Source organism: Aedes albopictus, chromosome 2 (assembly GCF_035046485.1).
Source record: "Aedes albopictus strain Foshan chromosome 2, AalbF5, whole genome shotgun sequence".
Classification (NCBI taxonomy): Eukaryota; Metazoa; Arthropoda; class Insecta; order Diptera; family Culicidae; genus Aedes; species Aedes albopictus.
This window is the reverse complement of record NC_085137.1, coordinates 283,752,529-283,776,213: the sequence shown is the minus strand read 5'-3', so window position 1 is coordinate 283,776,213 and position 23,685 is coordinate 283,752,529. Positions and strand designations below refer to the sequence as shown.

The window sequence follows — 23,685 nt, the reverse complement described above, 5'->3', positions numbered from 1 at the left end:
TACAATCGATTTTTTTTTTTCCACCCCTGTTGGGGAAATTAAGCCACTGCGTCCAATAGGCTGAACTTTTGTGGCATGTCCCGTTTTGATATTCGCATCTAGCCAGCTAATTACCATGTGTCAAGTAATCAGCTACTGCCACGACGCGTCGTCTCCCAGTCAGGTGCAATGGAATTAATAAACTCCAAGACTGCCCATAACCGCATAACAGTAACATTCGACAACAGTAGGCATTGGAGAAAATGGAAACCAAAGTTGCAACTTTGAATAGTATAGGAATGAATTGAAATTTTAAAAATTTCTCATAAATTTTTCATCAGTCGTATAGCAATCAAATTTTCTACAGCAGTTCCTGTATGCTGGGGGAATTGTCAAAAAATAAATCAGACCTCAGTATGATTGATGTCACGCTTTAAAGTCAATCTATTTTCCTAGTGTGACTGTTATGCGGTCACATTGCTCAATGAGACAAAATGACTTGGTATTTTTTTCATAAATCCTAGAACAAACTTCATTTTTTAATTCAGGTGGTCGAAAGCACTTGTGATTTGATGCTGATCCCCGATATTAACTCAATACCAGCAAAATATGCAAATGTTACAAATATGCGGTTATGGGCAGAAGACCTTCCCAGGTTTTGCAGACCAGATCTCACTGGGTTGCAAGCAACCACTATTTAGAAATCTTTGCCTGCGCGTGTATAAAGCACCACAACTGCAAAGCAGATGTTCCGAGGTTTCACGTTCCGTATTACAGAAACGACAGATATCACTCTGAATATGGCCAATATTTTTCAAGTGATACCTGCTCGGGCAGTGTCCAGTTACTAGGCCAGTGTATGTACATAGAGCTCTCTTGTTGAGCTCTAAGAGCTTTTTGGTTTTATAAGCATTTGGTGTTATAAATCGTTTTGACTGATTGCAATTTTTGACGTCCATCCAATTGGATATCACCCTCTGCTCAGCCCAGCGTTTCAGGTCCATTTTAATTGTACAGTTTGATATACCACAGAATGGTTCTGGACCAGCAAACTGTAAATTGGAACCACTTTTAGCAAGCTCGTCTGCCATTTCATTTCCTTCAATGCCACAGTGACCTGGAACCCAGTATAAGTTTACTGAATTCCCTTGGCACAGCCTGCGCAGTGAAAGAATGCATTCCCAGACAAGCTTTGAAGTACATTTGTAAGCGCACAATGCTTTTAGTGCAGCTTGACTATCTGAGAAAATACAAATATTTGCGTATCTGTATTTTCTCTCAAGGCAGATATTTGCGCATTTCAAAATAGCAAGAATCTCTGCTTGAAACACCGTAGGATAGTGTCCCATCGCCACTGAAATTTGTATTCCAGGGCCGTAGATTCCCGCTCCCGTTTTTATTCCAACTTTTGAGCCATCTGTGAAGAATTTGATTGACCCTTGACGAACAGTGGGACCTCCGACTTCCCAATCTGCACGAGTTGTTTCGTGCAACTTGTAAGGAACATCATGGTTCTCCACAGGTTTCATCCAGTCTTTAATCATTTTCATTACTGGCCTATTTTGGAAGTATTGTGAAATGCTCAGGTGACCTACAAGATCACCTGGCATAAACATTTCAACTCGTTCAAGTCTCAGCAATTCCTTTTCTGCTTCTAATTGCACGTACTCGTGCAAAGGTAGCAGATTGAGAATCGCATCTAAAGCTTTTGATGGAGTGCTTCGCATCGCTCCTGTAACAGCAATGGACGCAAGACGTTGAATTTTGGCAAGTTTTGTTTGTGTGGTAGCCTCTTTCGTTTTTGGCCACCAGACAAACGAAGCATACGTCACTTTTGGGCGGATTATGGCAGTATAAATCCACATTATCATTTTTGGTTTCAAGCCCCACTTCCTGCCAATAGTTTTGGAGCATAACCAGAATGCACTTGTTGCCTTACCGATCACGGACTCAATTTGAGCATTCCAGTTCAGTTTAGCATCCAGTATCAAACCTAAGTATTTGACTCGATCACTAGGATGAATTTGTATCCCTCCAAGCCGAAAAGCTTTTAGGTTGATCTTCCTCCTCCTAGTGAAAGGGACAATTACGACTTTTGACGGGTTGATGCTAAGGCCCTCCTTAATACACCATGAATGTGTATAGTTTAGGGCCCTTTGCATTCTCTCCGAAACAGTTTCGTCATACTTTCCTCTCTCTATTATGACTATATCGTCTGCAAAGCCCACAACTTCGAAACCTTTTTTCTTCAAGCTTCTTAGAAGATCGTCTACAACTAAGGACCACAATAGTGGTGAGAGGACTCCTCCTTGAGGGCAACCTTTCGTTGCCCTTACTGTTATAGAAGAACTTCCCAGCTCAGAGGTGATTTCTCTTTTTGCAAGCGCAGTATAAATCCAATGTATGATACATTGGTCGAAGTTTTTGTTCTCCATGGCACGCTTCATAGATGAATAGGAGGCATTATCAAATGCTCCTTCTATGTCTAAAAAGGCGCATAGAGCTATTTCTTTTGCTGAAAACGTTTTTTCCACTTTTGTTACTAGCGAATGAAGTGCTGTAACCGTTGACTTACCAGATTGATAAGCAAACTGGAAGTCAGATAGGGGATGGTCTTTTATGTAAGAAGAATTGATAAAATCCTTCAAAACCTTTTCCATAGTCTTCAACAAAACTGAAGAAAGACTAATTGGCCTGTATGCTTTGGGATGCGTCTTGTCTCGCTTCCCCTTTTTTGGTATAAATATAACTTTTACAAGTCTCCATTTTGATGGAACGTAATTCAATCTTAAACTAGCCTTGAACATCTCAATTAGTGATGGTACCAACACCGCTTCTCCATTTTGAATCAGTGCTGGAAATATTCCATCAACTCCTGCAGATTTAAAAGGCTGAAAAGATCTAATTGCATTTTCCACTCTGGCCTTCGTAAAGATTTCATCAGCTAAATCTGAGGTGGTGTTTATTGTCCTAGTTGACTCCGAAGAGTTTATACTAGGACATCCTCACATAACATAAGTGGAACTCCATGGTCAGAGCGAAGGAAAAAGTTGTATCCTTTTCCAGCACGCGAAACTGTTATATCTTTCATAAAAGGCGTCGAACTGTCACTTATTTTGGTAAACAAAAAACATCTGATCCAACCAGTATTCCAGTTTTGGCAAAGAATACAGGAAAGAAGATTGGCATCTGAGATATGCGCAAAACTAGCTGCTGGAAATCCACTTATTCATGTTGTTATAAATTCATGGAAATCTTCGAAATAAAATATCCACGCTTCACATATCGATCTCCCTTTATATTTAAAGCCATAAAACGTACTTTCGACTTGAGTTTACAAAGTTTTATTACAATTTATGCTCTGTTTTAGATTTCCACGTGCTGCCAGTCTAGATCTATGAGGTCTTTGTTTTACTTCACAGCAATGAAAAATGGTATACATGCTGAAAAATAGTATGGCAATAATGTTATAATGCGTTTGACATTTCGGTGCCCTGTATACCAGCGTACGAACTCGGAAAGGCATCAACTTTTTGAGCCAGAGTTCCACTTATGTTATGTGACATCCTTCACCTTCCAGAGATATAGTATCATTGGAATCCACACTTAGAACCGAACCCGGAAAATGGGTTTCCATCATTAAATCCAAAGTTTCACGAGGAGTTTTGGTAAAAGCTCCATCGTCGCGCTTCAGGTTTCCCAATTCATTTGAATGATCTTTTGCGAGCGTTTTCTGTAGTCTTGCAACTACAGGAGTGCTGTTTATGTTTTCACATGTCAGCATCCAAGACTTTCTTTTAGATTTTCGTATTTCGCTGTTGTACTCAGTCAGGGCTTTCCTGTACTGAGTCCAATCTCCCGTTTGTTTCGCTCTATTGAACATTTTACGAGAAAATTTTCTAAGGCGATCCAGTTTAAAGTTCCACCATGGCACGTCTCTAGTAGAAGACGATTGTATGGTGGGACAACTTCCGTTAAAGGAATTGATGATACTTTCATTTACCCTTTGAGAAAATGATTCCAACTTTTGGGTTGAATCAATAGTTTCTCCCATTGTAAATGAATGCGTATTCAACAATTCTACATATTGATCCCAGTTTGTCCTCCTGGGATTTCTAAATGCGGTTCTAGAGTAATCTCCACCACTCCAATTGAAGATTATGTGTTTATGATCAGATAGAGAAATCTCATCTGACACGTGCCAGTTTGTGATCTTGTCAAAGATTGCAGCATTGCACAGTGTTAGATCCAAGACCTCTTGTCTGATTACATTTGAGAAAGTAGGTTTATCACCATTATTGCAAATGTCTATATTGTTGGAAGACAGATACTCTAATAGTGACTCACCTCGACTGTTAATATCCGTACTACCCCAAACCGTGTGATGCGCATTGGCGTCACAGCCAATGATAAACGATTTGTTGTTTTCTTTACAGAATTGAACAAATGATGCGATCTCAGGAGGAGGTACCTCAGGAACATCACCAGGAAAGTAAGCTGAAGCCACAGCGATCTCAGTTTTACCTCTAGTGGTTGGTACCTCTACCATGACCGCAACAATGTCCTTTCTGATAAACTCTGTAATAGGATAGCATTTTAACGTTTTGCGTACTAAGACAGCGGTTCTGGGAGAATCTTGTTGCTCATCATAAAATAGTTTACTATTTTGTGTCAGAACACCAAGAATCTTTCGTTTGTTGGACCACGGCTCTTGAATAAGCGCCACTTCCAGTCCATCTTTTTTAAACCTTCGACTCAACACAGCAGAAGCACCTTTTGCGTGATGAAGGTTTACCTGTACGAACTTAATTCCTGCCATAAAAAAAAAAATTCATTTACCCACTTTTATTAAGCCTCGGAATTGAGACGTAAGAAAAGTGGCCGATTATCCCGGAGACAAATAAGGTCCACTGCGTCATTGCTCCGTTTAACACAGTAAGGGCAACATACTGTGGAGGGTGCCCTGGTACTCCACAGGCTCCGTTCACGGTTAAGTTTTTGTTAGACCCCCCTAACCATTCATTCCTAGGCACGGTACGCTTAACACCATGAATTAAGGGTCGCTTGTTTGGTGGACTTTTACCACCGGATTAGGCAATCCGTAGTGATATTCTTAGCCAGTTGAGGTAACTGCTACCGCCACTACACGGCTATCTAGGCTGATCGGGAATAGAAATTAATATTGATGATCAACTTCTTTAGAGCCCGAACAGCCGGCACAAATCGATAATACTACGCCATTAATAGGTGCCATATTCTGATAATATCGTATCAAACAAAACAAGTTTTCAATCATGAAATTCTTCTAAATTTAAAATAAAAACTAATTTAAATTTTTACTTATTCATGTTAATTAATGCCTAATAAAATATCAAAGTGAATACTAATTTTGCTGTTAATTTTTAGTTGTTACCCTTTAGATTGATTTGATAACTCCCTGAGAACTGCGTATGATATCAAGTCGTAAAATGTAGATAACAAAATGAGATATCAATTTGTTATCAATGAGAACTCATTCTGATTTCAATTAGATATTCCAGTACATTATTTTGTTATCTTTTTTGTTATGTTAACACTTAAGTCATACAAAATGAAAACTCACTTTGTTATCAATATTCGTGATATCTAAATAACTCAATTTGTTTTCAACATACCATTATGATCAACATTAACAGTACTGTGTATCGAATTATACTTTTTAGCAGAGTATATTAAGCTTTTCTGGGGAATGGTACATTCTGGAAAATGCATTTCTGGGGAATGGTGCATCCTGGGGAATGTTTTAGAATCCTCACGGCTTTTATCGCGGATATTCAAAATATGCGTACCGAATTACATTTAAACGGGGAATATTGTATTTATTCATGTCAATAAACATCAGTTTCATGACGGTAAGCGGCTATTGGTACATTGACGGTATAGCGTTTTGCGCTACGCTGTATATTGAAACTTTCAATGCGATTAGGTATCTCGTAATCATGTTTTTTTCAAAAACGTCGACGCGGTGACTACGTTGCGGAAACAGTTCTCAACCGATTTCAACCATTTTTTTTTGAGTGTTTGCTTTTACGTGTCGTGTCCTTTAATGATCAATATTTTCCGGAAAAAATATATCGATACTTTGATTTCTTTTCATACATTTTTTGGATAAGTTTTTTTTTTAAATCGTTCATGTATGCAAAATAATAGTTATTTATGTAACGGTTTGCAAAAAGTTGATTTTTTCAGCACGAGTCGTACCTTTATCCAACGAGGCTTGCCGAGTTGGATAAATACGAATAGTGCTGAAAAATTGAGTTTTGCAACATACAAAATTTTATGCAATGATTTTTTCATTATACAACCTATTTGGGTCAAATGAGTTGCATTATGAACATTATGCAACTATTTTTCATTATGCAACTCATTTCAGTTGCATAATGAACCAGTTCGGAAAAGTTGAACATTATGATACCAAAATGAGTTATATAAAATTGAAATTCTTCTTCTTCTTCTTCTTCTTCTTCTTCTTGGCGTAACGTCCTCACTGGGACAAATCCTGCTTCTCCGCTTAGTGTTCTATGAGCACTTCCACAGTTATTAACTGAGAGCTTCCTCTGCCAATGACCATTTTGCATGTGTATATCGTGTGGCAGGCACGAAGATACTCTATGCCCAAGGAAGTCAAGGAAATTTCCTTTACGAAAAGATCCTGGACCGACCGGGAATCGAACCAAAATTGAAATTACGATACTGAATTGCATAAAACCATTTTTGATACAATGATCGTTCAAGGGCACAACAAGGTCCTCTGATAGTGGTTTTATTTTGGGTTTGTGCTTTCAGTTGAGCCGTTGGTCTTTAAGGACAGACTTTTTAGAATCCCAAAATGGCCACCACAATGGCTGACTTTGGCACCTACTCACGATTTTGAGGGCACAAATCTTTTTGTAAACAAAACCAGTGCACCTAAGCTTTTTATTTCAACCTAATTAAAAGTGAGCAAGAACAGAATAATAAAATACATTGTAGTTTGAAGCTTGCTTCTTGAGATTTGTGCGTCTGAAGTTTGATGTAATGTTGAAGCGGGATTTCAAGACGTTTGTCCTTAATCATAGTCACGGCAAGCCTCTGTAAAGAAAACTCGTTTTATAGAAATTGTTATAATATTGGTTATAGTTATTATTTTTTCATGTTCTCATGCTGATTTTGCACATTTATCCCTAAAAGGGATAGCTGGGGTCCATTGCACCCCAGGCGCCTTTCAGAGCTCGTCTTTGATGGAACACACTCAGCGAGGTGACGAAACTGAGACCATGAAGGTATCCCTTTTAGGGTTAATATTGTACTGTACTATGTACCACGTAAAACGAGAATTAAAAAAATATGGTTACATATATTTACAAAAAATCAAACTTCCCTGGCCAAGTTCGCAGGGGTTGACGGTATTAAAGTGAAGGAGTTTTATTTTGATTATTGTAAGGTAGTGTTCTTTAGTGAAACATATCACCTTTTTAACACTTTAATGCGCCTCCAACGGTTCATCACGAACCGGCTCGATAAACACGGAGGAACCACTGGGGCTTAGTAGAGTCTATTCCCAAGCAATAGTTCAAAGTCGGTTAGATTTGAGAAGGTTTTAATGATCGTTGCAAATCCTAATAAAGGTATTATAAAATTTGTGACAGGTTTTGAAACCTTTTACAGCCAGCTGACTTCAAAATGTTGTATGGGCTCTATTTCCCACGTTTCTCGGTTGATTTTGATTAGTAATTTATTTATGTTCATTGGCGAAATCAAGAAAACAATTTGACCCAGGAATAACTGTATTTTAACTACGGGGTTCGATTGATTTGATGAAAAAAAAACAAACATACGACAACTGACTTATCGAGGAGAAATACATACTGAACGGAAACATACACTGAGGATACTGCAACTCCGAAAATCATACGAATCAACCATGATTTTTTGCCACAAGAATTTTTTGCGAAAATCATAGTTACGAACTATGATTTTGGATTCAAAGCGTCAACTATTATTGTCATACTGTTACTGTATAAATTTCATAAGACTCACGTATGAAAATCATACCGAAAACGTATAAAAACTGAAACTATGTCTTATGACTATCATACATATTTTTGTGAAATATTTTGCACAAATTTAAAAAAATCGCAACCTGGAATCGAACCAGGAACGTCTAGGTTGGCGAGTGCGTGCTTTACTCATTCGCCCATCGACGCTTCGGAAGTTGAAGTGGTTAGAAGCAGCGCTTGAAAATTGAAGCGTTTTACCGCAGACGAATCAAAATTTGCTCTTCTTTGACTGGCGCTTTTCAACCCAAAGCGGTAGCAATATGCCTTCATTGGCTAACATACTTCAGAAGCAAGTGGGAGCGGGAGCAATAAAAAATATGAGTGAGAGTGAGGGACGACGATTCAGCGCCGTGCGGCTCTCTGAATCTCTCTCTTCGCCGGTGTATATGGCAATGAATATACTTGATTTTTATCTCGTTATTACAGTGCAAATGACATAAACTCGAATTAAATCGATTATAATAGTCACGTCCATCATTCTCTTATGGACAAATTTATTGTTTTTACAAGTTTTGAGCAAAATATAAATCCACTGAATCATTTACGCATCTTCAGCCTCACCGCAGCAAGTGAGAAATAATCGTTACCAGTCGATATGCTTCACCAGCCAACCGACCGATGAGGAATAGTGGTCGCGATTGGTTCGGTTTCTCTTTGCTCCCTGTGCGTGTTCGTTCGTAGGGGTGGTTGGCGCTGATGACTGATCGTACCATTCATATTCACTGAATTTCAAGCACTGGTTAGAAGCCAATAAAAGGTTTTGTTGTTTTTTTAGCAATGGTGTTTCATAACACATCTTATGATTTTCATACGATGCTTCTAATGAGATTTTTCATACGACAAGTCTTATGGATTTCGCTTTTCAATGTATGAAAAGCATACGAGAACTATGAAATGGTGAAAAAAATAAAAATAACTGATTCATAAGATGTAAACTATGAAAAACATACGAACAGTATCCTCAGTGTACCACAAAATCAAACAAGAAGACAAATTGTGTGACCATAGGCAAATCCACACAGACCAATTGAAAACTTTCCAATCTTCTACCGTAACTTTTTGAGTCAGTTTGCAACAGTGTCTTAATAGATATCATTTTCCTCGTACGGCTGGCAAACTGCTTCTGAAAGACTACGTACTCTTTTCTGTCTTCGGGTCTAGTGTAGAGGTTTCAACTCTATTCAGAGTGCAGCTAGAAACCTAGCAAAAAAAAAATATTTACAAAAAATCAAACTTTTCTTTATTTTCACGCACCTTAACATACACTGAGAATACTGCAACTCCGAAAATCATACGAATCGACTATGATTTTTTGCCACAAGAATTACTTGCGAAAATCATAGTTACGAACTATGATTTTGGATTCAAAGCGCCAACTTTTATTGTCATACTGTTATTGTATAAATTTCATAACACTCACGTATGAAAATCATACAGATAACGTATAAAAACTGAAACTATGTCTTATGACAATCATACATATTTTTATGGAACATTTTGTACAAATTAAAAAAAATCGCAACCTGGAATCGAACCAGGAACATCAAGGTTGGCAAGCGCGTGCTTTACTCATACGCCCATCGTAGCTTCGGAAGTTGAAGTGGTTAGAAGCCAATAAAAGGTTTTGTTGTTTTTTAGCAATGGTGTTTCATAACATATCTTATGATTTTTATACGATGCGTCTCATGAGATTTTCCATACGACAAGTCTTATGGATTGCGCTTTCCAATGTATGAAAAGCATACGAGGACTATGAAATGATAAAAAAATAAAAATAACTGATTCATAAGATGTAAACTATGAAAAACGAACAGTATCCTCAGTGTATATAACCCCCCAAACGTTGTAATTTCTGCTTGGCTTGGTTAGCCTTCGATAAATTGAAAAACAGTGAATCAGTGATTAATTATGATATTTGGATCTTCAGGGAGAATTTTCTGTCGTAATGATGTAGTCGACTTCAATCACTGATTGAATTTTGAGAGAAATTTAAGCTCAATATTTTTTTTACTAATCTGTGGTAATTTTTTTATCTTGTTAGATTTGTTTGAATAGTTTTTAGCAAATATGTTATAAAATTCGAATCAATATAGCGGAATTAATTTTCGAAATCATGAAATACCACATCATTTTTACAGTGCCCATCTGGTCAAGGAATCGAATGCAAATCTGGAGACACATCTCAACCCCAATCGGCGCAATCGGCAAATACACAACCGAAGATGGCATCTGAGGAAAATCAAAATGATCAATCTAACGCTAAATCAGCTGGAATGTCAGGAACTACAAATCCACACCCGCCCATTCCTTCCAGTAGTGTGAAGTTCTACCATTCCTGGTGTAATTTGAAGACGCAAGAAGAGAAATATCAATATCTGAAGGTAGTGTTACCTAAATTCCAAATTGCAACAAATTCCAACATTTTTTTTTTCTTCAGACACTTGAGAACGCGTCGCTCCATAAGCTGTTGGGAGCAAATATGGGCAGTGATATGTTGTCGGATATCCTACAAGTACTTAGGCAATTCTGTCTCCAGGACAAAACTTCACCGATGAAAATTCTCAACGAGGTAGCAAAGAACAAAGAATCCGGAATCCTTGTCATGATGCTGGGTGAAAGAGATAAACATGGTAAGTTTGCATTTTCACTTCTGAAGCGCATTCATAAGTAAACTTGAACGAATGGTGCAAATGCGGAGTCGAAAAATCACAAATTTGTTCTTATTTATTATGGCCCCACGATTTTAGAGCTTATTCAGCTGTACCCTAAATAGTACTTATATTGTTTTTATCACTTCTACTTGAATTTCCAGCTTTAATCCAGCTGCTGGAACTGATGGATGAATTGGACGACGACAAGGATCAAATTTTCACGATCAAGAAAAGCTTGATCATTTAATCTCCTGTACAGTAAGTCAGTGACGCTTCTTTCGACGTAAGTCCATTTTTACTTGAATTATTCCTTCCGGCATTGATTGGTGCAAGAATCATAACTTTGGCGAAATATGTCTTGGCGAAGTTTTAATTTACAGAGAAATCCTTTGAAACTTATTGTACTAAACTAGAGTTCTTCGAAAAAAATAATGTATGCTTTATATAAAAAAACTGGGTTTACTTCCTCGATGTTTGTAAGAAACGCATTATTAAAAATTGATTTTAGTGAGGACAATGGAAATGCACGGCAAAATTTTTCAAACTTCGTGGTCCTATATTTTTACCCGTTTTGTTGAAGTTAGCGTCCGCAGTCTAATTTCGCGGATTTCGCGAAAACGCGAATTTCCATTTTACCTTGTGATTAAACAAGACAAGCATAAAGAAACACATGGCAACGCATGATTAACCAGAGCAATCGAAACTTCGTGTAGGCACCACACTTTACGCATTTGGGTGATAACCACAAAGCCAATTTTTTTTCTACATTCATAGTTTTCTCACATGCCCACAATTACATTATACAGTGTGACAGATAATTATAAAGACAAAGCTGATTTACATACAAAATAATCATGTTTGAGGATCAAAATCTCTGTTTCTAGCGATTCGATTGTAATGGAATTTTGGTTGCAATCTTAAAATAACAAGAATATCAGCTAGTACCATAAACCATCAGCTATGCAAATGTTACATTGACTTTTCAGATTCAAATAAATATAGAGACACTATTTCCATACAAAAAGTGTCTTTATACTTGTTTGAATCTGAAAAGTCAATGTAAACACTTGCATGGCTGATGATTTACATTACAAGCTAAAATTTTAGTTATTTGAAGGTTGCAGCCAAAATTCCATCACAATCGAATCGCTAGAAACAGAGATTTTGATCCTCAAACATGATTTAGGGTTTGGGACCATTTCGGCGGAGCACATATTTTGGGCACTTGCTGCTCTGCCCCCACTCGCATAACAGTCCCATGTGAATAGGAAACCCAGCAAAGATGGGACTGTTATGGGAGTGGGGGCAGTGCTGTACTCAGTCAATTTCGAACCGATGGACTTCAATTTTTGAACATGGCTAGATACTGTGACTATCTGATCGTGTCTCAAAAATCAAGACAATCGGTTCAGAATTGACTGAGTTATAGCAGTAAGTGCCCAAAATATTTTGTATGGAAATCGGCTCTGTCTTTATACTTATTTCTCGCACTGTAGTATGTTGCATCATGCATCAGCAATATTGTTTAACCATTTTTTAAAAAGTGCGCAAAGTTAAGCTGTTAATCAGGGGCGTACAATTTCGTTTCAATGATACACTTTCATTTGAATGAGTCACTTCAACCGTTTCATACATTTTTCCAATCACTCGGTTCTTTAAAAAAAACTATTAATTATCAATCTATTGTCGTGCACCACTATTGAAAAATGCCTTTGTAATAGTGTTTTTAGCATGTTGAAGTGTTTCAATGACTCATAAATAAAACGAAAATCCAAGTGTAGGGTAACCAATATAATTTGGACCCCCATATATTTTGGACCCCCTGGGTCATATTATCACAACTTACACAGATTTAATGATGAGATGACGAATATTTTTAGAATCATTCGCTAAATAAGATTGCTCTGCGCGGGCAGCAACCATTTCCTCACTGGAAATAACCTTATTTGCCTTGAAATTATTTTTTGCCAATCTCGTCATCCGTGCGAGTGTTGCATCATGTTTACAAAAAGAGATTGCGGTGCTGAGGAAACTTGCAGATGTAAACAAAAACGTTTACCATTCTAGCGCATTTAATTCGCAAAGTTCGTCTAATCAGCCTTTGTCAATCAAGTAATTAAGATGTGATCCAGCATATTCAAGCGACAAATCCTTCCAAAATAGTTTCAAACGAGTTCAAACACCGGGTGTCCAAAATATATACTGAAGAGGGTCCAAAATATATTGGGGTGTCCAAAACAGTGAAAACTGATGATTCAAAAATCAGTTATTTTCATCAATTTTTCAGCCAGGAATTACCTTGTGGGTATTTTTAACGAACAGCGGAGGCTTTTACGAACATACTAACATCATCACTATGTGTAAATACCCTCTGAATCTGTATGATTTTGAATTAAATTCAAACTAATGTCCTCTAGGGGTCTAAAATTCAACCGTTACCCTATCATTCCATGTTTCACTTCACTTGTTTCTGTAGCAGCAGCGAACGAGTGTGTTGCTGGGTGAGAGATGAAGCATCACAGCAGTCCGTTCGTATGGGAAACGATTTGCTACAGCTGTCGTACGTCATGTTTTCCTTTCGAAATTGCACGACCCTAATACCACAGACAAACAGACGTAACACTCTTATAATTCCCACCGTATATCGATTTAACGGTTTGTTTGAAAAAATATAGTTGGCCGACCGGTCATTCGTGGCGCTCGCATAGTTTTTGACATTTGCCCACTACCGCCACCTAGTTGATGGTTGGCCAAACTCAGTCCTTTTGGCATTGGGCGAACTTGTTTCCGTGATTATGATTTGAATCGAAAAATGTTCTAAGTGTTACGTCTGTTTGTCTGTGCTAATACACAGGGTCATATATTTGTCCAAAAAGAAACCAATGCTCAAACATCTTGTTTGACTCGATCGAATTTTCATTTGTGTCAAACTGATGTTGTTTCTTGAGTTCTTTCCTTGTCAAATATTTGACCCTGTGTATTCCTGGCCTTAGGCCCTACACCCTAAACATTTTTGACAGCTAACCAGCATTGGCGAAACTAGGGATTTTTACCAGGGGGTGCACTACAACCAAATATTAATTCATCCATTCGTCAGTCATCGCCCCATACCCCACAGCAAAGAATTCAAATTCTAGGGGGTGCCTGGCACCCCCGGTAGTTTCGCCTTTGCTAACCAGCAAATTTTGCTGGGTTTTGCCATGCTGAATGCATTCAGCAATACAAATAACCGAATTTTAAAAAAAATTTCTGAAACATCCACAATTTGCGCTGATAGGGCACAAAGTTGTGCTGGATCCCAGCAAAATAATGCTGAAAATTCAGCAAATCGTTTTGCTGGTTTTTGCTTTGCTGTAAGCGTTTTGTGTGTAGGTGCGCAAAGTATGGTGCGTTTACGGTATCGCGATTCATCCTGTCACGCTACTCATTTAATACAAAGACTATGGATTCATAAGAAGACTACGATTGATACTAGCTCTTAACCATGTCTTACTTTTGCTATTTATTTTCTGTATTATTCTATTGTTTATGACAATAGTTTTACTGTTAGTTATGTAGCTGTATGGTAACTTCGTAATCGACCATCAACATAGCCTTATTCGATGAAAGTTTGTGTACCGTCCATCAAATATATTTCCGCACCGCGCTGTGGACTAGTGGCAAAAACGATTTCATCCAGGTTCCTACCCTCAGCTTGCTTCAAGCTAGCATAATAGGACTGTTTCAAATAGTTGATGTACTCAACACATTGATCCATTCCATCGCAAAGGGCCACAATGCAGCCGCCCCATCTGAAAAGAAAAAAAAAAAATACATGTGTACGGCCCCTATTCGCATAACAATCCCATTTTTGCTGGGGGCAATATACTGCATGCCCTTCTTCGCATGTCAATCCAATGTTGTTTTTCAAAGTGCCTACCTTTTGTACTAGAATTCAAATTATAAAAAAAATGTTTGTATTAAATGTATGCAAACCTTGATATTAGGGTGGCCCACACTTATATGAAAAACAAAAATTTTGAAAAATGCAAAGTCTTACCTACTAAATCAGTTGTTTTGGACTCCCAGAGTCTAGGTTCAAAATTTGAGCAACATCGGTTGAGCCTAAGGGGGCGCTCAAAACGCTTGAAGTTTGTATGGGAAAACTTGGCCAAATGTATGCAGAAATTTTAAGTTTTCGAATTTTGCCGCTAGGTGGCGCTGTAAGCGTTCAATAAATAAACCCTTTGTTATTATTGTAGGTGACTATATGCCAAAGAACTTTGTCGAAGACTGCGATGTGATCCGACGGCTGTGAAAAAAGTTATACCCTAGACAAAGTGAGGCAAAGTATTGAGATTTCATTATTGATATTATTCCTTCCCGGGTAGAGCGAAATGGCAAATGAGGGGCAAGTTTTACCATTAAAATAGAATGTTTGAATGGCAAAATTTGCAATTAGTTTGTTTCAAATAAGAGTTAAAATAACAAAAATATATAACATTATAATAACAAAAAAAAATAGCAAAAAGAATATCAAAATAATGGCATATTTTAATATGATGGTAAATTATATTATTGTTTTGATATTGTGGCAGGAGAGTATCATAGTAACATTTGTTATTATTATGTTATTATACTGTTTAATAATTACTCGGTAATAGGGTCCTAAAATGAAAGACGAAATCTCGCTTATATTGAATAATACAATCAAGCATGGTATTCTGATCGGAGTTGTACTTTACTTGAACTTGAAAAACAAAGGAATAATGAGAAAATTCGAAATAAGTAAAAAAGTAAATAGTTCTACTTTGACACTTGAGGTCAACCTTGTGTGACGGAGCTCGACATTTTTCGCACTGGGAATTCAAAAATGTTCCTATCTGACATACACGGTGAAAAAAAATCACTCAAAGTATGTGTTTTAAGCTAGGGACGAGACAAAAGACTAAAAAAATAAAAATTCTATATTTTCAACTACGGTTAATAAAAACGTCAAAAAATTAGTAAATATGTAATTTGTACCATATATTGTGGTTTAAAACAAGAATCCAGATAGGATTTTAGGAGCCTATTACAAGTTTTGCAATGATAGCATATTTGTAATTTATGTGTCATTCTGAGCTATTCATAAAGAATTAAAGAATTGCAAATTTAGATATGATGACAAAATATGTTATTCTTTAGTTTTTGGTTTGTTATTCACCTCTACCCGGGTTTACATGTATTGGAAAAACAACAATAAAGTTTATCCTCGCTTTACCTAAGGTATAACTTTTTTCACAGACGTTGGGTCACTTTGCGGTCTTCGACAAAGTTGTTTGGCATATAGTCACCTACAATAATAGGGTGGAGCGGGGCAAGATGAGTCGCGGGGCAAGATGGGTCAATGTCATTTTCGGGCGCATTACTCATGTTTTGATTATGTTAATAATTTTGTTAGATGACCAGCATGAATATACAAAAGTTTGCGACATTGATTGAAAAATTATTCACTCTCACCGGAAATAAAAAATAAAATGGTTTTTCTTATGCGATACATTTCATATACAGTGACCCCACAATTTATGAATCGGCAAAAATGACCACAGTTTATGGATCACTCCATTTGATCAACATAGTGATTCATAAATAGTGTACAAAAATTAAGGTGATTCATCGGTGTGGGGTCACTGTAATCTCCATATAAAAGGTCACGGGGCAAGATGGGTCACCTTCAATTTTGAACGTATTTTTGGAGCATTCAAAAGTTATTTATTTTTTATTACAAGACTATCTCATAAATGACTTCAATCAAGTGGAATTAACGCTCAAAATTATAACATAAAATTATGATAATTTTTTGATGAAAACATCGATTTTCAAGTCGCCTTTGGACCACTCAAATCGTAAAATTTTTCATATTCCAAATAAATTTATAAAATGTTTACTAGTAGCTTTTGTTTACTCAGTACGGATATATAGCATATATGAATGCGGAACAAATCTTACATTTTGACGTTTTTCGTTGAGAAAATGTGAATTACTTAAAAGGTGACCCATCTTGCCCCGCACTTTATTCACGGCGCAAAATCGATCACTTTTTAAAACTGCTTGTTTAATATCATAATTTGTATTTAATGAACTTTTTATCGACTTTTAGCATAGCTAACTAGTGTATTGAAGGATAGCGGACGAATACAAACCAATACGGTTTGTATTTACAAAGTTATGGTGATCCATCCTTAGGTGACCCATCTTGCCCCGCCCCACCCTACCAAAGGGTTTGATTATTGAACGCTTACAGCGCCACCTAGCGGCAAAATTCGAAAACTTAAAATTTCTGCATATATTTAAACAAGTTTTCCCATACAAACTTCAAGCGTTTTGAGCGCCCTCTTAGGCTTAATTGATTTTGCTCAAATTTTGAACGTAGCTTCTGGGAGTCCAAAACAACTGATTTAGGAGGTAAGACTTGGCGTTTTTCGAAATTTTTGTTTTTCATATAAGTGTGGGCCACCTTACTTGATATATTGAGCTGTGAAATAACGTGGGAAAGATACAGTGACCCCACACCGATGAATCACCTTAATTTTTGTACACTATTTATGAATCACCAAGTTGATCAAATGGAGTGATCCATAAACTGTGGTCATTTTTGCCGATTCATAAATTGTGGGGTCACTGTATCAAATTTATTTCAAATGGCCTCGTGAATGACAAAAATATTATTCGAATAAGAAACAACACGAGACTGACATGCGAAGAGAGACGTATAGATCATTTAATAAAATCATAAAAGGAGTGGGGGAAAAAGAGAATGTTTCGAAAAACAAAGAAAAAATATTTGGAGACTCACCCAAAACAACTTCAAGTTTAACAGAGTCTGGTCAAATATTTGTCCAAAAAGAAACCAATGCTAAAATATCTTGTTTGACTTGATCAAATTTTTATTGGTGTCAAACAGATGTTTGATCTTTAGTTCATTCCTTGTCAGATATTTGACCTTGTGTACTAGTAATGTAGTTAGCAGCATATTACTTACCCTGCACCAGTCAATCTAGCTCCCACATTAAGGGAATCTGAAATCTGTACAAGCTTGTCAAGGTTTGGGTGCGAGCATTCGTACAACGTTTTCAAGCTTTCGTGAGATTGTCTCATCAGCTGCTTCATTAAGTGGACCGCCTCTGATGACTGTTGCTTTGCTACTTCCACAAACGTATTGACGCGTATAGCCTCTAAAATAATATCATCGTTCTGTTTATATCTTCCAAATTTACAATTAAGTTTTGATCTTGGTACCTTGGAAAACATGCAGTGCTCGTTGACGTAACTTGAAAACTTGAGCGTCCCGTGTATTTGGAGTGAGAAGGTTCTCGGCAAAATCATCGGCGTCTATTTCAAAAAAGTTCAACAACTCATCTCTGGTGTATGCCAGTTGGGTCAGATACTTATTGGTAATGCCCTCCATTTCTTCGAGTGAATAGTTGACCGCAGTTTGTAAGGCTGAAAAGCGCCACATATCGCGCCAATTTATCTGCATCTTTTTTGCTAAAAATCTGTGGAAAGTCGGTATTTTTACAGTTGATTTCCATTGATATTGGTTTATTTACCTGCAAGCTAGCCGGCATTCGACGACTCTTTGATTAAAATCAGATGTAGCCGCCTTATTGGCTTCCGTCAAACTATTAGCAATTACGAAAACGGCATTATTTGGCAAATTAATCGACGTGGCTCTCAATGGATTCCATTCTATGAACTGCGCACAACCTTGTTTTGCGAGGTATGCAATTGCTTGATCCATGCCTCCTCCTTGAGTGCCAATAAATCTTTCGCAATCTGCTGAAATTGTAGCCAAGGATTGCTTATCCAGAGGTATCTGCCAAAGAAAAAAAAATGCTTAACATATTCAGATTACGTTAAATTGCAATGTATACATTATGGATGAAAGCAGTACCAAGAACCGAAGCGCTTACTACTGCACTTGAGCTTGATAACCCGGAAGCCGGGGGAATGTTGCCGGATAAAACTACCATCATGCCTCTAGGGTGGGTAGGTTTCGCGAATTCGATAATTCCTTTCACTCCACATAGAAAGTATTTGTACCATTCTGGGCCAGTCGAGCCAGGTAAATCAATGCTAAAATTGTATGTTTTATGTGTTATTCCGTGTTTCACAAATAACTTTGAACAACAAATGGAAATACTCACGTAAATGTGTTGATATTACATTTAAACGGTTTATACTTCGGGTCTATATTTTTCAAATGAACTAGATTATCGTCAGATGGAGCCATTGCCAAAAGAATAGTTTGCTCAATTGCCATTGGCAGTACTGGGTAGCCGCAATAATCCACATGTTCCCCGATGATATTGACTCTGGAAAGGAAAGCAAGTATGTAATGTAAGTAATGTCATGTTGTTTAGACAGCAGCCCGGTGCTGGTTCATTTCATAATTCCATATTCCATTTTCCGCATTGCAATTTAACAAGATATTTATTTAGTAGAGAAACAAACAACAAACATTTCCAAAAAATGTCTTCGAGAAGGGAGCCATCAGTGTAACATATGATGTTGTCTGAAATACTTCTCTCCAGATAACCAGATGTTCACTCTTCCCGGGAAGGGAATTTCGTGGAAAATGTCCTATATGGAAAATCACAAGCAATTGTAAGATCACTTGGAGCAAGAACAACTTTGTCCCAATTCACCACAGGAGTTTCCTCTAGTGAACCGAGTACCCATAGGCGGTAAGTGCAAGAAAGTGTTCTTGTTCGAGATGAATGTGAAGTGGGGCATCGTCAAAGAGAACTTCGAGCGCTGCCGTAGGAGTTGAAGAGAACGCTCCAGACATCGCCATTAATTCTTTCTTTCCCACAAGGTTTTTTGACATTTAAAAATAGATAAAATGGTTTCTAACCATATCATCAGATCAAAACATGTATAGTTTTACTCCAAAATATCGTTAGAAATGAAAAAATTGATTTTTGGGGTGGATCACCTGTGATCCATTGGGAAGATGGATGCACTGAAGGCACATATATAAATTTTGTTTTTTATATATGTTTTTTTTTTCAAAACTATATATTTATAAATCGTCTATTACACCTTTAATTTATCTCGAGATTCTTATCTAGCCCTTCTCTAAAACTTAATGAAACTTGTGGGACTTCTTGCAGTTATCATAAGTAGTTAGGTATTCGGACATGGTTCGCTTCGAATCTATGGCTTCTCTCCTCGTACCATATATAAACCCTTCCGGATTAATCTGCGACTTATTGCCGGCGCTAAATAGATTACATTATATGAAATAATGACATTTTTACATGAAACACTATTAATAATGGCAAATGTCTTCACTGAACGGCGGCTTGCGGTGAAAATTACTATTCTGAGGGTCAATTTAAATACACAACGCCACTAAATTTGTACAGACTGAGTTTCGTTTCAATTCAACAGAATTATGTTACCATGGACTCGATTTTCAATTAAAAAAAGTTTCTGTTGGCAACCGGGTTCGAACCAAGAACCTTGACATCACCAGGCTCGCACGCTACCACTCGGCTATCGAACCGGTTGATGTGAGAAGAAACAAAACGCACACAAGAAGTGTTGGTGGGTCGATGATCATGTTTTGCCATGGTAAATTTAAAAACATTGTTATGCTTGTCATTACTGCAAGCCGCCTTTCAGTGTTGGATGTAAACAAACAAGCTAATAAGGAACAGGTTAGATCAGGAAGGATAAAAATGTCGTTATGTTCCCAATGGATCACTGATGATCCACATGTTTGTTCAGAAAATTAGTGTTTTATCGTCAATTTGTTCATGAAACGGTACTTTATTGTGCTAACATACATACTGTAGGGCATGCTAGTATTTTTTTTTCCGTTGAAAATAATGTTCATGTTTCAAATATTGTTTGAATTAAAATAGAAAAAATACCGATTTTCGCTAAATCATTTAGCTCTAGAATAAAAACGAGCAGAGAAATTTTGACCAAACTTGGCATACTAGTTCATTAAACGTATACAAACATCTGACGAAAAAATGGAAATGATCTAACTTATCCTGTATTTGTATGAACAGTGCAAAGTAGTGGGTCACCTGTGCTACCATGGGAAAGAGAGGGTTAAATATTGTAAAATAGTTATTGGACAGAGGTTGTACGCTTGTTAGAGTACTTGTATAGTCTCCTTTTTGGGTAAATGATGAAACAATTGATAAACAATCAATAACTATTCATTTATAATTAAAAACTTTGTTTACTATTTCCATAAATTAAAGTGATTTTTCACAACTTTTGTTCGAACAGCACTTAAAACTTTGAAAACGGTTATGGGCAGGGTTATGCTGATATTTACAATAATCATAACAAGGTATAGGTACTATCCATTATAAGTTAGTTGCTTTGTTTCTATTTGCCTCTTTTTACAGTAGGGTACCGAGCCACTTGGGTAGTGTCTGGTATTTTAGGCACTTTTTCGCTATAAATCAGCCAATTCCAAACCAATTGACTCGAAATTTTGTACAAATTTTGATACTGTACGTACCTCACCGTGTTCCAAAAATTGTATCAATTAGTTCAAAATTGACTGAGTTATTGCAGAAAAGTACGCAAAATAGAAACTCTGCCGAGATGGTTCCACTTCCCTAAAAGATTTGCTATATCACTTCTTATCATCAAAAGTAATTTTTGGTACATTGTTAGCTTGTATCTCTCTTTTACAGGTGCGATTCGATTATCTGCTGTAATCGATTGTGGGGCATTCAATCAAATTTGCAGCGCGTGCCTGTACCTGTAATAAAACATGGTGCAATTGCAATACGTGACAAAACGGAATTATCTAAGTCATGTATAATAAATGAGATAACACCAGAAAAACACGTAGCACAGGCGTGCCGTTTGCATATTATGTATAGTAGAAAACTATAAGGATTGAAGGATAAATCATGTCTATTATAAAACTACGGTTCTACAATTCATATATGCCTACCTTCCACTGCAGCGTACAAAAAAGCTTGGATTTCGATTAAATGCATCTACGAAATGCGTTTTCAGCTGTGACACTCGACTGTTATCCGGAATGGTTTCCAGTATCTGAACAGAGGTGTCGCTGACGTTATCCATGTTTGACGTGGATTTCGAATAGTAAAGAGAAACGAAAACGTAAACAAAATTATCGACACAAATAATAAGTTCTCTCAGTAATTCTGCTGCCTCCGCACAGCCGGCCGAAGAACACAACACTAAATTAAAGTGAAAATGTAGCCTTCTGGAAGAGCTGGTCAAACTCTTATCATCACACAAACACCCTCCGAGACGACACAATAGCACAATTACAACTGATTGATAAGGCAATCAGTCCGCACTACGGCTGATTCCGAGTGCGAACCATAGCAGAGTGTTTTATCAACTGGTTTCTCTGTTGGGATAGCTTGCTGCTATTAGGTATTCGCTGGTGAAAGAAAGATGAGTAAGCCACATGGAAGAATAGGGGGAAGCGCTCTATAAGTTGCATACTATCATAAATTAGAGAAAAAAACAGAAATACAAATTTCAGAGTGGCTATGAATTGGAAGCGATATGTATTAATATGTATTACATATGTACATTGGGCACTACAGAAAAAGTATTTGATAATTCTCGCTGAGACCGGCCTGCTATTTTCACCTTGTCTTCAAAAATGTTTAAGGGGGCGATTTTCTGAAAGTCCTCGCTAAAAAAGTAAGGAAATGCATTTGGTTACTCAAACTGATGGACACCCCGTTAGTTAGAGCCACAACAATTTTTGCAGACCCCTCGATTTTGGTCAAATGGTGGCTCATTTAAACCGTTACAATTCGAAAGTTTCTCCAAAAACCACCTCAAAACGAATTGTTGCTCAGACCTTCAGAAAATCGCCACCTTAAACATTTTTGAAGACAAGGTGTAAATAGTGGGCCAGTCTCAGCTTGAATTACCCATTATACAAAACATAAAACAATAATGAACTGTTAGCATATCATATGTTTAAACCTCTGTTCACTGAATCAAATTCCAACCATCACGCAACAATACAGACAATGTCACAATTTTAATTTTTCGTGACCACCTTATGCGACATTGAATTGATTGAGTATTAAAAAAGATAGGTACAGCTATCTTTGAAAAACGGCTGGTGGTGTTATTTTTTTGTCTGGCACTGTAGGTTTGTCTCAACTTATAATGATAGTTAAAAGCGTGGTCGATGGAGATATTTCCAATGGTATTTATATATAGCGCATTTAGTTCACCACTGGACTGCGCACTCAGTATAAGTTCGAAAACGCAAATAAAAATGCGCGATTGCACAAAAGCAACTTGGTGTCTTCAAAGTACTTCCATGATAAAAAATGTCATAAAAATACGATAAATTTTATTGTTACCACACCATTTTTTCGAAAATTATTCACCATTAAACGTATTGTAATTTGCACAGCACACTCACCATCACCCCTATTGTTCTATACCATTCGGCGAATGGTAAATGGCACTTTTACAATAAAAAATGGTGGTCGTTATGTATCTTTTACCATACAATTTTGAGAAAATTTTCATATATTTTTCCGCGAGAAACAATAGAATGTATTGTGTTTTTATGAGACATGTTTAGGGCAATTTTCAAAAGAAAACAATACATCCTAATGTTATTTCATTGTTCTTACAATACAAATACAGTACATTAAATGGCGTCAAATGAATCGTTGTTACATTAAAAATACAATAATATTTGTTGTTATTTGTAAGCAATTTTCGCTTTTGAAAATCCATAGAATTTATATTTCCCGCTAACACTTACGAGCACTAACGGCCGCCAGAATAATATGCACATTTTATTTTATTTATAGTAAGAATCATACACTCTAATGTCTGTCTGGTATGTATTGCTTCGCTGCTGTTGATGAGATCTACCATCAATCTTTTCAAATATTTACCAAATATCACAAGTCAGACCTCAGGTCATATGATCCATACCATAAATCGTTCACAATTCATGT

The 23,685-nt window shown here is 37.0% G+C and overlaps 2 protein-coding genes across 3 annotated transcripts in view; one reads left to right on the top strand and one right to left on the bottom strand.

The window, feature by feature from the left end:
• Positions 1–11,062, top strand: part of LOC109416676 (RNA polymerase II-associated protein 3) — a 39,230-nt gene extending 28,168 nt beyond the window's left edge. The window contains exons 4-6 of the mRNA XM_019690729.3: positions 10,196–10,438; positions 10,495–10,687; positions 10,870–11,062. Coding sequence (XP_019546274.3) covers positions 10,196–10,438; positions 10,495–10,687; positions 10,870–10,955 — 522 coding nt within the window. The 3' untranslated portion in view covers positions 10,956–11,062. The remainder of the gene's footprint in view (positions 1–10,195; positions 10,439–10,494; positions 10,688–10,869) is intronic.
• A 3,115-nt stretch (positions 11,063–14,177) lies between these two features.
• LOC109416487 (N-acetylgalactosamine kinase) lies at positions 14,178–22,094 on the bottom strand. Of its 2 annotated transcripts, none has more exons than XM_019690561.3 (7): positions 21,663–22,094; positions 18,877–19,044; positions 18,604–18,805; positions 18,280–18,545; positions 17,969–18,225; positions 17,712–17,904; positions 14,178–14,499 (listed from the first exon to the last, which is right to left on the bottom strand). In XM_019690561.3, exons 1-7 carry the CDS (start codon positions 21,794–21,796, stop codon positions 14,304–14,306), a joined length of 1,416 nt encoding a protein of 471 aa, XP_019546106.3. In that variant the 5' UTR covers positions 21,797–22,094; the 3' UTR covers positions 14,178–14,303. The 2 variants fall into 2 exon arrangements, with proteins under 2 accessions (XP_019546106.3, XP_062707946.1); XM_062851962.1 differs by lacking the exon at positions 21,663–22,094 and adding an exon at positions 21,465–21,493.
• Between the last annotated feature and the right edge of the window lie 1,591 nt (positions 22,095–23,685).

Coding starts and splice junctions, on each gene's coding strand:
- LOC109416487 (XM_019690561.3), bottom strand. CDS start 21,796: ATGGATAACGTCAGCGACACCTCTGTTCAGATACTGGAAACCATTCCG. Junction 18,546..18,603: donor GTACTGCTTTCATCCATAAT/GTATACATTGCA, acceptor TTTCTTTGGCAG/ATACCTCTGGATAAGCAATC. Junction 17,905..17,968: donor AGCACTGCATGTTTTCCAAG/GTACCAAGATCA, acceptor ATATTATTTTAG/AGGCTATACGCGTCAATACG.